Source organism: Poecilia reticulata, chromosome 2 (genome assembly GCF_904066995.2).
Source record: "Poecilia reticulata chromosome 2, P_reticulata-male-v2, whole genome shotgun sequence".
In the NCBI taxonomy this organism is placed as follows: Eukaryota; Metazoa; Chordata; class Actinopteri; order Cyprinodontiformes; family Poeciliidae; genus Poecilia; species Poecilia reticulata.
The window spans coordinates 26,624,275-26,638,386 of record NC_088831.1 but is presented as its reverse complement, the minus strand read 5'-3'; the positions used below and the strand labels follow the sequence as shown (position 1 = coordinate 26,638,386).

The 14,112-nt window shown below is 38.9% G+C and overlaps 1 protein-coding gene across 2 annotated transcripts in view; it reads left to right on the top strand.

The window, feature by feature from the left end:
- Positions 1-3,232: 3,232 nt before the first annotated feature.
- Positions 3,233-14,112, top strand: part of st6gal2a (ST6 beta-galactosamide alpha-2,6-sialyltranferase 2a) — a 68,469-nt gene continuing 57,589 nt past the window's right edge. For both annotated transcript variants that reach the window (XM_081602038.1, XM_081602035.1), the window contains exon 1: positions 3,233-3,503. Coding sequence is in view for 1 of the 2 variants with exons in the window: in XM_081602035.1 (XP_081458161.1) it covers positions 3,419-3,503 (85 nt within the window). In the remaining variant the exon portion in view is untranslated. The remainder of the gene's footprint in view (positions 3,504-14,112) is intronic.

Below are 14,112 nucleotides of genomic sequence, written 5' to 3'. Positions count from 1 at the left end.
TTTTTTTTAATAATGCATTGTTTAATTGAAAAAGAAATGACAACATACATCACCTGCTGATGTGATCTTAGAGGTCCTATTCAAAGAAAAATGTTTTTACACCAATATTATTGGTACTTCAGCTGTCAATACTTTGTGCAACTCCCTTTTGCCAACAGGAATAGCACTTAATCTTTTCCTGTGGCATTTCACTCTGGTGCCTTTCTGTATTAATTCATCTGTATGTCCGTTGGCCATAATATATAAAAACGGCACAATAAAACACCCAAAATTCTGTTTTCGGTTTTGAATATAATTTGTCACTATCTAGCCATGCATTTGAAATATACTGCTCAAAAAAATAAAGGGAACACTTCAGTGTTCACTTAAATGTTAAAGTGTTCCCTTTATTTTTTTGAGCAGTGTACTTCAAGGAAGGACACTGCACAGGTTTCCTATTGGATTTACTAAGTCTGGGGACTGAGATGGCAATTGAAGAAGATTGATTTTGCTTCTGCTGAACCCCGCGTGTTAACATGAATGTCAGTAAACTTGATCGAATTGATTTGAATAGAAAGGTTTGGAAGTGAGGTTCTGTAAAGCTATGACCATTTAGAGTTCCCTTATCTGTTGTAGAAAAGTTTTACATTGCTGTAACTTTGTAGAAATGAACACTGATCCTCATAGTAGTGAAAGGGTGACAGCTAGTCTTATGGTTGCAAAAATAGAAAATGTTTGAGATTCTATTTTATTTAAACAGGTTGGTCCCATGAGATGAGATATCTATTATTCAAGAGAGACCTGGCCAAGAAAGAAGCAGCATTAACAAGATGCTTGACATGATGTTCTGCCCTCATGCGGAAAAAGGATAAACCTCCTACTATGGCAGAGATAGTGAAAGTCAATGTGTTGTGTGTACATATATTTATACAGACAGACAGATACCTATCTATCTATGTCCATACCAGTAGGTGGTGTTAATGCTAAATAACGTCAACAAGAAGACAAACTCAATGTGTTACCCAAGACATTTTTTGATTATTGTTTGCCTTATCAGTCAACACTGAGGCAAAGACGAAAAGGAAAGAAAATTTTCCAACTTATCCTACATCAGGTCCGTAAACAAAATCAATGTTAAAGGCCACGTCTTTCTCAGCCACAGGAAGAATGATGGGCACAAAGACTCGTTGGACGTGAGTGTGAACGCTGTGTAAGATGCATTTTACATGTTTAAAATAGGTGAGTAATGACTTAAATAACACTGGCTAATGAAAATCTGCCTTCAGGTAAATTCTTAAAAATAAAAATGAGCACAAAAAGGTGCTTAAATGTAAATACTGCAGTTACTGCAGCCATAGAACTACCATTAGAATTTACACACATAAAATCAAGAATCACTACCTTCACTTATTGATCTTTAATTTGACTATCAATGTGACAAAAAATGGCATGTCAACTTCTTGTAGATGAACATGTGGTAATTGTCGTTGATTCATCAGGACATGAGGCCGACTGCAGGCTTTAATCAATCTCTTGTGTTATTCCAGCCTCCGTAGAAAACAAAACTTTTCCATCGAATTTTCTTGCATGCTAAAGGCACAGCACGGTGGGATAGGTGTAGCGCTTTGTTTGTTCAACAGTCTGTTTGCTCTACAGACAAGAGAGAAGTGTTTTCATCTGACATTCGACAATTAAGTTAGGGCAATATTTGCCAAAGCGATTGGTTATGAGCAGGACAAACCTCCTGGAAAGAAAGTCTCACGTCACGATATTGTGTAATGAGGATGTTTACATAAAGCCAACTCTCAGTACATTATAATATCATCAAACATTTAATTAATTGCAGTAATTCAATTCAAAAAGGGAAACTACTATAGATCAATCACACAAAGTGATATTGTTCAACCGTTTATGTATATTTTTACATTTATGACGTAAAGCTAATGAAAACCCAAAATATACTTTCTCCAAACGTCTGAGTGCTAGATATGACCAATAACAGGAAGTCTGGCACAAGAGAGTCCACGTAATCATGGGGAAGACAGCTGACTTGGCATTTGGCCGGTATAAAGTCATTTATGCACAGAGTAAGACACAAAATGTATTTGCTAAACATATTAACAGGAAGTTAAATGGAGGGGAAAATGTGTAGAAGTAAATAGTACAAAAGCAACATAGTTAAAAGTTGATTCAGAAGCTTGGGGGAGATTAACAAAATGTGAAACGTGGCTGCAGTCAGTGCTACGTTAATCACCACACAGATTAGTGTAAAACATGGGCTACAATTATAATATTGTATTAAAAATCTGAGAATCACAGGCAGCGTCAGAGCCTCTTATCTCGACTGAGGTTTTCATAGTCAGTAGTGATTTTGGGAGTCGCGTCATCTTCCGGTATTAGGTCAAGGTCTTGTCCAGAGGCAGGGCAGCGGAAATCTTGAGGCACTTCATGCTTCCCCTCTGCTAACGAGCTTTATAGAAACACTGATTTCATTTTCCTGGCGCTTGCCCACACTGTAAAAGTATCTGCTTTAATGGTCTTTGTATCACTGTGCTTGACTGATTTGATTAATTTGGAGAGGCCAATTAACCTGATAGTCATATTTTTGGACTGTGGGAGGAAACCGGAGTACCCGGAGAAAACCCACGCATGCACAGGGAGAACATGCAAACTCCATGCAGAAAGACCGAGGCCGGGAATCAAACCCAGAACCTTCTTGCTGCAAGGCACCAAATAGACCCAACAAGTGAAATCAGTAGTTTATAAAGCTTCGGCTTGCTTGTGCAACTTTGCCCGTACCACTTTTTTCTTCCATCTAACTTCCATTGCCATTGCTTGGATCGCAATAGTGACGCTTTGTTGCCTTGTGGTTGGCGATGTTAAATGTTTGCCTTCCCATGGAAGTGTACACAGCATGATATAATACAGACTACTCAAATTTTCAGAACTGACTTTTGAGCTATAAATGAAAATCATTAAAATGATTAACAGAAAATTATCACACGTAAATAAATAATGTCCCAGGATATTGAGGTCCAAATTAAATTTGCTCAACAAATTATTTATGTTTTAATGTAACATATTTCAATTATGCTAAAAGAATATTAGCAATATATTTATCAGTTTCCACCAATTTTTTTTTTTCTTTTTTTTTTTGCATTTGCAGGCTGACAGACATTTTACTGACCATCCTTTTTCTTTTTCTTTTTTTCGTTTTCCTTCCTTCCTTTCCCTCCTCTTCAAGCTACCTCGGTGCTTGGCAGGAAACAAAAATGTCTCTCTCTGACTCCGCCTCTTTAAGAAAAAATCGGATGTGGATGCGAGAGAGAGAAAAAGGGCAGCAACAATGTGACAGACAACACAGCCGCTCGGCTCAGAGTTGTAGTGGATATCAGCTCAGTGAACGGAGGGAGGGCAGAGGCGAGCCGAGCCGAGCCGCATGCTCGCTGTGCAACAAGGCGTACGGGAGCGGAATAATGAAGCGGCGGCCAGCAGCATCCAGACAACAGCGAGGCGGCGTTTAGGTAAGGCTTTGTTCGCTCTGCTTTTGGTTTCGGTGCTGATCTGCATGCTTTTTTTTTTTTTTTTTTTTTTCGGTGCTCCGGAGCGCTTTGTTTCGGGACTCGGAACAACATCCAGAGATGATGTGCATGCTCGATGTTCGGCTGGTAACAAATAAAGCCCACCACTGGAAAAGGAGGGGGGAGTACGGGGGGGGGGGCTCCAAATGATTTTTGATGCAGAAAACGCGTTTTTGCCTCCTTTACTTCGCTGGATCTCCTTATTCAGAATCACAGCGTTTGATTTAAGCGCGTTTGGCTCATTGAGACAAATGGTTTAATCAAAGGAGAGGCGTTATTGACACAAGCAGGACAGTTCACTGTTTTCCAGTTAGTGGCTGCCGCTACTCTGTACGACGACAATGAATCATTATGGGGTTTTTCTGCTGGGGAAAGTGACTTCATTCATAGCCCACGGTGAAATCAGGCCTGCCTGAATACTTCTGTGGAACTTGAGGAGAAGCTGATTGTTGTCCCCTTGATGACGAATCCCAGTTGCAATGTTGTCAGAACTGTGCAACAACAACAGAAATTGTGCAGTCTCATCTTATGTGTGTTCGTTCGGACTGTGGGCAAGGGCAGGTTGTTTTTAGCACACGTTTTCTTCCATTTAATTAGGAACAAAAACGGGGAAGTGGTTGTTTACTTTGCTTAAAAAAAAAAACAAAAAAACACTGAAATGCCAGACTATTGTTGTTTTCTTGACTAAAATGAGGGAGGAGCAGCAGTTTAAATCTTAATATATTTTTTTCTAAAATGTGACACATTCCACTACTTCCACCTGTGCTATCAAAGTTGATCAGTGACATCACAGCCCATATATGGTAAAGCTGATTTCAACTTTAGACTCACAATATGATTTTAGAAAAGTGCAACAAAAAGCATTCTTTCTTACTTATCCCATTGCCTAAACTCATCATGGATTTTGATATTTAATTTTATCTTACTGATTGTTGATATATACGGTTGCCTTTTTACACAATTTTGGCAGATTTTTCAGTGGAACGCAATTCCAAATTGCAATTCCAAATTTTCTCATACAGTTTTTCTAAAATATTCCAATGGAAATGTGACGTGGGAAGCCAAAATAATTATGAGCTGACATTTACAAAGCAGCCAATCTAGGAGCGTCATTTGTTTTTCTTGGCTCTGGTTGGCTTTAACCCAAAGAGCAGCGATGGGGAAGACCGTAGATGTTAGTCGGCCTAGTAGAAAAAATTTGCCACAATAACAAATTTTGCCGGATGCTAAATTATCCCATTTCGATAATGTTGTTGTATTGAGACCATTTTCAAGTAATGTAATGATAATGGGATAGTAATAGTTAATTCTCTCAAAGACTAATCAACTTTAATTTTAAAAAGAACACTTTAAACATTTTAAATGTACAAAATAAAACACAACTGTCCAAAATAATAAACGAGATGGAAATAAAAACCACTTACGAACCATAAATGAAATGGATTATGATGTCTCTGCGAGCAAAATTGCCCTTCAAAAAATAATCATCAGAATGAAAATTAGCGAGCTCATCTTAATTTATCACGCGATTAAATGCTTAATTGCTTATTGCGGCAAGCTTAGATGCTAGCTGCTGCGATAGTGCCAAGGCGGTTTCTCCTGTGCGTGTTGAGGTATATTTGGTGTTTGAACCATTAAAATGTGCAGCTGTAAGTGCGCAAAGACCTCTGTCCGATGTGTGGGGCGGTCAACTCTTCACTTCTTGCCCATTGGATATAAACACCAGCCCCCTGTAACTCTGCTACCAGAAGAAAAACATGAAAAAACTCACTATCGTTGTCAAATACAGGAAACGTGGTTTCGTGTACATGACAGGTCTGTTATCTAGTGCTGAGAAACGGACCTGCGAGACGTCTACATGTCTTCCTCTGTAATATTCACTATTGAAATGGATTAATTCTCATAATTACTGCTAATCTTCTGCATTATGGGGTAATTTCCTCAATTCTGCTTGTTGACATGTGAAATGTCTGTGTGTAACTGATAGTGGTCGGGACGCCTTCAGTTTAGAAACTCAGCCAGGTTCTTTTAGGAAACCCTGCTAATCAGAATGGGGCTGTTAGAATAGGCAGTGCAAAACCATAAACTTCTTGCACTTCAAAGCGATTTTTATGCTTTTACACATTACTTTTGCATTAATTGATGGTGTTATTCATGGTCTTACCTGACTTTCCATACTAAGGCGATCTGCACTGCAAATACTCATACGCACATCACCCAACGGCACTTCAAACATACCAAAATATCCATTTTACGCCTGGCATAGAACTATAATTATTCCTGGTGGTTGTCTGGGTCCTGTTTGTCTCTGCAGCTGGATACTTATTGTCTGAAATGAGATGCTCCCCCTCTGTGTGTGCAAATCAAAGACAGCAGAGTACAGGTGTGCAGGAGAGCTGTTCTCTGGGTACATACTAACAACAATGGAGCTTTATCCTGCAGCGCCAAACCGCATTAAAGCAAACACCCTATTCTCATGTTTCTTTTGTTTTTTTCTTGGTGCATGCTCGTCTCTGTTTATTCACGATTAAAACAATCCCTTTAACTAATTTTTGGTCTTAGTTTTGGAGGTTTATGTTGCGCACTGCGAGGAGAGAAGATTATTTTGCTTTGAGAGCGGCAGAAAAGAGAGACGTTTGACAACCTTCATGTGTGCAGTGTTTAAGAGTAGACGGCGAAAAAGAGAGTTCCGTCTAAGACTACCAGCTAAAATTATTTTTGTAAGCAGAAGAGATGCCCTTTCTTCTTGTTTGAAAGGCTGGAGCGGAGCTCATCAAGGTTGTGTATTTTACAGAGTTTCCATAAATCAACAAGCTACACAAAGAGCATTCCACATTTATCAGGCTCTGCTAAAAGCACTAAAATAAATTGGTCTTTAATCGCTAAGGTGTAATCTCACATTGAAAATTTATTTTTTTTAAAAGTCTACAAATCTGACCATTGAGGACATTTCAGTTAGGAAAAAAATTTGGCGCTAAACATAATTTGTGAAAAGTAAAAGATTCACAATTCCATTTAAAGTGACTTTAAGTGGAGTTTTTTTTAAATAAATTTAGTAGTTTGTTATTCAAAGTGTCTTGAAATCTTTTTATTTGGAAGATTTTTTTAAATTTTCTACAATTCCTTTCATTTTCACCAAACATTTTTTTTTCTCCAAAACTCAAAAGTGGCTTTAATTTATTTACAACAAGTTGGAAACTGCATCAGTTTTTCCTTTTCTATTAAAACAATTTGTAATTGTGGCAGGTCTTATCAGCAATCTGTGACTTTCTCTATTCCACAAATGTCTCACAGCTAAAGGACTCATTTCTCTTATCTGCTCTTGCAAATGCGAGAGAAAAGAGCAAAGGTCAGTTAAGTAAGGAAGGTGCGTGTTGACCTTTTTATAAGTCAGAAAATGGCTGCAGCAAAACGGCTCCCGCTGCACATTACCGCAATCAGGGCAATAGCTTAAACGTTTAACACAAAAACAAGTTGACATGAGTTTGTCTTGTCACCATACACACTGAGGAGGTCAAAAAATCTCCTCAATGTTTCATGTTAAATTATTTAAAAGTATTAAAAAGGGAATTCATTTAAAGCGTCTGAAACATTTTTATCAGAGCATCAATAAATGGTGGTGAAAATGTCAGCCTGAGCACAAAGTTTTAATGCGTTGGATCCTTGTTGAGTGCTTATTCAGGTTCCCTGTTCACTCTTGACTGTAGTTTTGAAAGTACATAGACACAGACATGGATTTAAAGTTCTTTTTCAAAAACCCCGCATCCATGTCAAGTATTGATAAACTTGCGGCCGTGTGACTTATGACAAGTGCTGAAACATCGGTCATTGGGTTAATCTTTGCAGGTTGAGATTTTTTGCTCCAGGTGCTTCACAACAATAAGGAATCTAAAACCGGCAGCTCATGAAATGCATGATCCGTGTGAGTGATAATGACCCAGTAATAGGGCTACTCCTCTCATTAGCATCAGATGACATGAACTGATTCATGCAGAGTGTGAGCGAGGAAGAGATTTTTTCTTTTCTGAAGTTAAATTTCTTCTGGGTTTGATAGTGTCCCCTCTCCAGATAATCTCCCCCCAACCAGAACAAATCCAAGTTAGTAATTTGTTTACACCTACAAACTGCCAAGTGGACTTCTTGAAAACTGTAGAGAAAAGTAGCAGTGGTAGAAATCAACAAAAAGTCATTGTTGTACTTCTCCTGTGTCAGACACTGTGTATATTTTTCCACGTTTGATTTGACTATATCATCAATAAATGCTGTATTCACATTTTAAAACTTGACTGAAAAAAATAAGTTTTTGACCTCAACAAATTCACCGTCTAAAGATTTCAGCCTTGATTTTTAAGATGATTCTGGCTGATTTTAATGCAGCAGAACTGACTCATCTGTGCTCTTTCACAAGCACCGAAATATCTACATTTAAGTCATCATTTTAAGCATTTGTGTAGGGATGTGCTATTATTTCCTCAGCAGAAAATACAACTGTTTAATCATAGTCTCTGAATTAGATTTTTTTGTTGTTTTATAGTACCGTCACGAGAGTGTGATATTTCTGCACAAGGTTATCATTCTGTCAGAATCTCATAAAGGCTTGTTCCTAGTGGGAATAAAGGGAATCTGAAAATGATTTTACTCCTGAAGGTTTTGTTGGCCTTTACAGCAGCAAGGCCACCATTTGTCAAAGCTTGATAAACTTTGCTGCACCGTATCCTCTCTGTTTTTGCTCCTTTTTTTATTTTGTGACCAAAAGTTCCACGAGTAGCTCCGTGTTATTATTATTCTTATCTTTATTTCTTTTTCTTTAAGAATAAATTCCATCAGACTTGAATAATAAGGCCAGCATATTCTATATTACGACTACTGTGCTGGGCAATCTGTTAATGTGGCACCAAGCCATTCATCCTGTTGTGTAAATACAACAAGGAATATTGCTCTTGCAGTTTCATAATGAAAAGCTCATTGTGACATCATGCCCACACATTCGGTAGCCATTAAATTAATCTAAATCGGCGCATGTCAGAGGGAAAAAGGCTTATTTTTGAGCTTTTTGTCTGTTCAGCAGCCATAACACCATTCGTTTATTAAATTTCACACTCTGCGAGATCCTCTGGATTAAATTTGGGTCTTTGGTTTGTGTCAGTCTGAGATATTCTTAAATTGGTTTATGTAAAAATCGGTGTCAGAGAACCATCTTCTTCCATTCAGTAATTTGTTTGGGAAGTAAAGCATCGTGATGAAATACCAGAACGAATTTGGTTTGTTTTAATCCAAACAAAACATGACATCAAACAATCATTTAATCATACGAGGGTAGCTTCTGTTGTCAGCATCTTCTCTTTTCTTTCTGGTTTTTTTTCTTCTTTCGCTTAGAAAATCCTTCATGTACATGTCTAAATTATGGAGCAATACATCTTAAAATCAATCAAGTTTTATTTGTATAGCACATTTCAACAACAATGCATTTCAAAGGGCTTCACGTCATAAAAACACAGTCATGCAACACGGAATCAACAATCAAAACATTACATTAAGTCAAGTGCCATCGTTAAATTCTTTATTGATTTATGTTTCAAAAGCAACTCTTAACAGGAGAGTTTTTAGTCTGGATTTGAAGGCACTCGGTGTTACAGCAGTTTTGCAGTTTTCTGGAAGCTTGTTCCAGATTTGTGGTGCATAGAAGCTGAATGCTGCTACTCCATGTTTGGTTCTGGTTCTGGGGATGCAGAGCAGAACCAGAGGAGGAAGACGGGTGTAAGAATAATATCTGGACCCCGGTCTCAGACCTCAGAAACACAGAGCCATGGATCCTCTGGGGAGTCAGAGGCCTGTGGTTTAAATGAAGTGAGCGCTAAGGAGGGAAGTGCTGAGGAGAACATGTTGATTCATTCCATCTGTAAATTTGAGAAACTCGGGTCCAGAAGACATTTCTTCACAGGTATTTTGTGACTGCAGTGAATGAGTGGAGGAGCACAGAGAGAAGGAGGCAGGAGGAGCGGGAACCAGCCGCTCTGTCTCCAGTCGATGTTTTATTAGTTTGTATTGGAATAGCTTGCTTCTGATAAGCGGAGGGTTCCATCCTAGTCAGACATGCTTGAGTCTGTTCTTCTGAAGCGATGGTCGCATTGTTGTTCTTGTTGATAAAATGAAAAAAGTTTCCGGTGAGTAGCTTTATCCCATGTTTATTAAGATTGCGTCCGCCTCTTCCAAAGAGGTGAAAACACTGCCAATGCATCCTGAGGTCATCGATGAAGGTCACTGAGCTGGCAGAGCGGGCCGACAGCCGTTTGTTTATCATGTCCAGCTTGGAGGTTTTTTTATCGTCTCATTGAGGTGATGGAATTGGACCACTGAGAAATGACTTCATTTTTAATTTTCCCACATAAAGTCATAAAGGTTTCAGAATCTCAGATTTTTGCTTTGCCAGATCATTACTACCAACATGCACAACTAAAGTCTCAATATTTAGCTGATCAGTGGTCAGAGAGAGTACTTTGTGAGTTAAATCAGATACAGAGTCACCAGGAAAAGAAATCGATCTTCATTTAACTCGTGGCGTAAGAAGCTCTTTTTCTAACTTCATAAATTGTTGTGTTCGTCCATACAGCTTCTTTTTCTGGGATGATGGCCTTGTATGCGTCTTGTAAAATGATTTTCTGCTTGAATAATCTGCTATTCCCAACCTTCTCAACACTGGAGTTAATGATACGTCATAAGCTTTCCAAGCTTACTATAAAGAACATGGTCCAGGCGCTCAGGACTTCATGAGTCAGCATGGATTTACTGGGTATACGTCTCAAAGTCCTTTTAGTTAAAGCTCATATAATTTTACTGCTGGCTGTAGTTTGAGGTGGAGTTTCATTTCTTTTGTCCCCGACTGTACGAATACCCGACTGTGTGGGACTCTGTGGGCACCAAGGGAAGCTGGAGGTGTAATTTCAGAGGCGCTCTAAGTGACGAGGCCAGCAGTTATCTGAGGTCAGTCTTCAAAAGCCGGCGCGCTCGAGTCATCAGGGCCAGCTGTGCCCCCTCATTTCTGGCGGAGTGTGCAAGCGTTTAGAGGACACGAGAAACGCATATCCATTGCATTGCATTGTAACAAGCTGTCCACACACTACGGTAAAATACCTGAAAGGAGACATTGTTGAGGCTTGCAGTCCAATCCTGATGTTCAGTCTTCCCTGAAATGGGAGGAAGGATGTTTCAGCAGCTTATTGCAGCGTGGCTTTTATTTCTTCTGTTTAAAAAAAAAATTGAGTAGCTGTTTATCTCAGGCTGTGTGCAAAAGTAAGTGTCCAGAGTTCAGACAGATTATGAAGAGGTTAAGCTTTCTGAAATTGGCTATGGATTATATTAGGCTTTCTCTGGACACCTGGACATGAATTTTTTAACAAATGTAGCAGCCTGCCTGTAAAATGCTGATGTGATTGAGTTCTGTTAGCATCCCTAAGAGGCAGAAGTAGACACATTAACCTGGACATGCAAAATCCCTTCATCAGTACGGGAGTCTTACCAGTTTCTGCTCTTGCAGTGGCTACAATTTCATTCTTATTTATGTTTTTTTGTTTTCTCGAAACATATCAGCGAAAGCGGGTAACATACCTAAATGTGTTGTCTGTTCTTTTGTCTCTGGAAGTTTAAAAGGCAGGAAAAACCAATAACCAATAACTTTTCTTTTGCCAGACAAATGCTCTTCATTTCACTCATAATTTGACTTTTTTAATTCTTCCACATGCAACCTGAGTGGCGCTCATCAGTTTTTATGACTAAATGTGTCATAAAAACTGTTATACTTACAAAAAAAAACCTTAAATGCACTTCCTCTAGATTTGTCTTGAGCTACCTGTTGTCTTTTTATCTGCAGTGATGCATACTTTAGGATGAGTATAGTGTGCCTTATTTCTTCATTATTACGAGAACAGGCTCACTAAGGAATGCATGTAAAACCCAAATAATGTATGTATAGCTGCATATGCAAGAATGTACATTTGCCTGATTTTTCTAAAGTGCAGCTGAAACAATGTGATCTTCAGCTCACAAAGGCAGATTACATTTTTTTTTTGACATGTTGAAATCCTAATGTGGCAGGAATGAACCGATTACATTACTTAATTTTATGCTACTCTATGCATATGCTTTGTATGCAACGATGAAGAGTCACTCACCTTTGCCTGGTAATTGTTTGGAGATGCTCACATGATGGGGAACTTTGATGCATTTTCTGAATTATTCAGTGAATTTGACTTCTTGGCGGTAATTTTTTTTCGCAAATGGTCTAGCAGTTATTCAGTGACCAAAAAAACAAAACAAAGAAAGTGTTTGACATCACTGCAAAACGTAACTTACCCACTTACTTTACATAATCTCAAACTGAAAGAATATACGTGTTGGAGAGGGAAAAACAGCATAAATTGACAATGTATTTTAGCAGCACCACAAATAAACATTTTTAGTTTTTAAATAAAAGCAGTTGGAAGTTAGACGTATTACAAAACCGGAGTATTTTTACCCCAGGTTTTCATAGTGTGGCGATCTCACACCTGCTTATGCCTGGCTGTGTGTGTCCGTGCTCCCAGCTGCATTCGGCAGCCATAATATGAAGTGCAGGGCTGAATTTCCTTCATAGGACCTTGAGTTTGACAGCATGTGTTAAATATGACCCTGTTTAGCTATGAAAACTTGTCATTAAGGACTACTGCCTCTGTATGATTTGCCCTCAGTTGTGTTTAGGTCGCACAATGACTCAGTGCTTTCAAGAACCATGTTTTTTTTGTTCGATCTCTTTACTTGGTAAAGACTAAGCTTTTAATTTCCAAGTATTGTCAGTTCCTGTTTAACTTGTCAGGTACTTTTAAGTTATTTATTTATTTATTTCAGACTAAAGGGGTGTAAACTTGTCCAGATGACAACTTTATCTTGACTGTTTCGCACTGTTGAAAGCTAAATACAAACATGAAGTGGCAACGTGCAAGAACTTGTTATGACCTGCTCAGATGAAACCAACCTGCACAGCGGAGCAACAATCTTGCCCAGGTGTTATTTTACCGCTTATTTTTTCATCATTTCTTTGAAATTCTTGTTGCGTTCATTTGGTGTAGGGACTGCTTGGAGTCTTGTTTTGCCTCTGTGAACCCCCCCTCCCCCCCCCACCCCAAAAAAAGAAAATATTTGTGGGGTTTTCTTCCACAGATGGACTCTGGATGTTAGTGTGTAACAGATTTCCCCCTACCTGCACTTTTGGCCTTCATTGGGTGTAGTTGCGCCTTCAGATCAAGATTAATGAGCTTCTAAGAGCGACATTGCAAAAATAGACATTTTTTGCCTCACTGATGTAATCACTCCTGAAGCTGAAGGCGGATAGAGAGGACAGGACAGACCTAATCTGCCTCAGCAGAGTCTGTCTTTAATGGAGTCGGTCCTTTCTGCTCTGACCTTGCAGGATCTGTTTTTACAGCAGCGTGAGGCCGACTCTTAAGTTTGACCCCTTTACCTCCATGGGAGAACCAGAATAATGGGGGAGGGGAGCATCTTAATGCAAAAAAAGTAAAATGTACATTTTAAGGTGACCTCTGCACCTCTCCAGAATTAATGCGTGATCTTTATTTGACTTGTAGAGATTTGGCTTTCACTGCTAATAGCATGTACCTTTGCTGTACAGATATGACATGCTAGTTTTGTCAGATCTCATGATGGAAACATATCAGCGCTCACCCTCTGCTCATTAATTAACCTCGTCTTTCTCATAGTCCTAATTAATAATACCATGGCAGCTTTTGAATGTCTGTCAGTCCTGGGCTACATAATGGACATGGACACCTACTTAATATGCACGAAGCTCCGTCATGCTGTAACCAGCCTGTAAAAGGAGGTCGTCTTGAAGCGGATTTCATTCTTTTACCCGTTTTGGGTCATTTAACTGCTATGCATATAGCATACATAATGACATCTCCAGCTAAGATGTCATTTCTATGAACATTTAAATTAAAATCTAATAAAATGATGTGTTGTGTGAGGCACTTGTATTTAAAGTTAGTTATAGTGGCAGTACTATGTAAAATCAACTTTTTTTGGGCTATGCATCAGGTGTGTTTTTGTTGAGGAAATAAGATGACATGGATTGTTGCCTTGATTCTTTCATGGTTGCTTAAGAAATCCTTTAATCTCGTGGCAACCGTTCACCTGTGCAAAATGTCTGGTTGGACCGAGCGCCGCCTTCGAGGATGAAGCTCCTCCTCGGAGCTGCATTTCCAAGCTTCCAGGCTCCACAGAGCAACCCTCCTCCGGGACTCCTTCACTCAGTTCCTTCAGACTAGTCGGCAGCAATTAGCAAACACCTGGTGGTACCGTTCTGCTGAGTTCATCCTTCGAACTACTTGTCAATGCAACGCTGGTAAAAATATTGTTAAACTGTTAATAGAGGAGCCATGTTGTGATGATTTTCTGAAAGCAGAGTTTTAGAAAAAAGCAATCTTTTTAAAAAGACAGAGGCCCAATTTCAAGGAGTTAAATTACAAAGTCAGATTTTTTATAAGTCACATTTGTAGCAAAT